The following is a 2,128-nucleotide window of genomic DNA, read 5'->3' as shown; positions in this document are numbered from 1 at the left end:
TAGGGGTTCCCAACCTTTTTTGGCTCGTGACCCTATTTTGACATGTCAAAAATCTAGGGACCCGCGACATTCAAATTCCGGTACACCATCGATAATGTCATCAGTGACATCGTCAGTGATGTCATATAGTATGCTTCTTTTTCCCCGCAGAATTCTTGGATTGGATGTCACCTGCAATTACCACTCATAGAGAACAAAGCTGAAATCGTATTATCAATTTAAACTCGGAACTAACAAATAAGTAAACATTTTTTTTAAATGGCCAGTGACCCTAATTGTCTTCTGTAGTATTAAATTGGGTCTGGTGTTTTCTTTTGTTCCCCCCCTTCCCAGGCGACCCTATTTAAAGTCCAGGCGACCCCACTTAGTTTAGATGTTGTCATGAAGGTGCATTAATAAAGACAACTCTGATTCAAAGTGTACCTGTTTGTTGGGGAAGGCTCTGATGCAGCGAGTCTGACTTTTGAGGCTGGAGTCTCGTTTCTGCTGTGCAGTGCGCATGTTCCTCAGATCCCATACCAGTACTTTCCCTCCAGCTGTACCGACGATGAGCCGATCCCCAGCCACAGAGAGGGTGTACACCTTTCACAGAGAGTACAAGACAAGCATGAGACACAGACCATGCTAAAGCTTTACTTGATACCTCCACAGACTCATAATGGCTGAATTTAATGCTATTTAATGCCTTGTGCAAACATTTACTGTGAATTTGGGAAACCCTGTAAGTTGTCAGTATGTTTATAATTTGTAATAATGAATGTTTCACCAATATCATATCAACATGATAACATCCTGCACATATACTGTAGGCTACTTGGTGATTAATGCAATTATAACTGGATGAATTTCACATTTCTTTCATCAAAAAGGTCACCGGCATCAACAACTGAAGTACTTGTAGCTGATGAGCAATAACAGAATTTATGCATATCTATGAAGATTGACTCCACCCTTTCAGGCTGAGTAAAGATGCCAGCGGTGCAGGGTGTCCTCGGGTCCCACAGCCGAACCGACTTGTCCCAGCTACCAGTTACCATGACGTTGACGTCTGGGCAGGATTCCACGCAACGAATGGGCGCGTCATGTGTTCCAACTATGGTGTCTGTTTAGAGAGAATATAAAACAACCACAGGCAGTGGTACAACCCCGCAGGTTTGGGAACTTGACAGACATACCCCTTGTCACAATATATTGTTCTGGCAAACTTACCTTGGTCCGTGTTCAAATCATGAGTTTTTAACTGCTGATCTAAACCTCCACTCCAAGAATGTGCTGGATCCTAAAATGTAAATGGTTATATTATCAATGTGTAGCAGGCTAATGAGTGAGCTATGCCTAAACAATAATAGACATTGTTTGCGGCATACATAAAAAGCACAGTCAAGAACTGGAGCTGAGTGCTGGTATTTCATTCTCATGGAGTTAGCTCCAACGTCATAGAGGCGGACGGTGCAATCCCAGGAGGAAACCAGCAGGAGGTGGTGTGCTGTGCTGGGGCTGAACTTCACAGCAGAGATGCCATCCTTTGGGCCCTGGGTCAGCTTGTACTCATTTGCATTCATCATCTGAAGAAAAGCAAAACATAGAGTACGTATCTGCAGAGAGGCCAGGATGTAGGAACAGAGATGGAATGAGGTGACTGGGCTCCGTTCCATCATGCAATCTGAAATGCTTGTTTGCTCTGGAGGCCGGATTGCACAACATCAATTAGTTATCTGACAATATAAAAAGTCATGATTGACAGCTGTGACAGCCACTGTCAAACCTCCGTCAGACGGTGCCATGGCTGAGGGGGCTCAGCCCGACTCCAGTTGCAAATGCAAATGATGTCGCACAAGCAAAAATGCCAACTTGTGGAAACAAGATCTTTTGGCTTGACTTTTGCATAGCAGTAGGGAGAGGGGACGTGTCGTCCATATGATATACAGTCAATGGTTTCACCTCAAGTAACCAAATCTGCACTAACCCATCATACCCCCCCCCCCCAAAGAAAGAAAATGACTCACTGGATCTTTGGATTTGATCTCAAAATAGTGAATTTCTCCAAAATAGTGAGTTCCTCTAGAACACAGCAGGCCCCCAAACCAAACTTTAAAAACCCATCATCACAGGATAAACTCTAGGACAA

The 2,128-nt window shown here is 43.9% G+C and overlaps 1 protein-coding gene across 1 annotated transcript; it reads right to left on the bottom strand.

Moving 5' to 3' along the window:
• Positions 1–423: 423 nt before the first annotated feature.
• Positions 424–1,565, bottom strand: LOC310771322 (mitotic checkpoint protein BUB3-like; the record flags this gene model as incomplete). Its single annotated transcript, XM_083663962.1, has 4 exons — positions 424–582; positions 951–1,102; positions 1,210–1,279; positions 1,368–1,565. Coding segments are annotated over 4 exons (579 nt in total), but the record flags the coding sequence as incomplete, so codon positions are not given.
• Between the last annotated feature and the right edge of the window lie 563 nt (positions 1,566–2,128).

This window comes from Poromitra crassiceps (genome assembly GCF_964638095.1).
Source record: "Poromitra crassiceps genome assembly, contig: HAP1_SCAFFOLD_519, whole genome shotgun sequence".
NCBI classification, from domain to species: domain Eukaryota; kingdom Metazoa; phylum Chordata; class Actinopteri; order Beryciformes; family Melamphaidae; genus Poromitra; species Poromitra crassiceps.
Note: the sequence above shows the minus strand (reverse complement) of the source record. Positions and strands in the feature narration are given on the sequence as shown.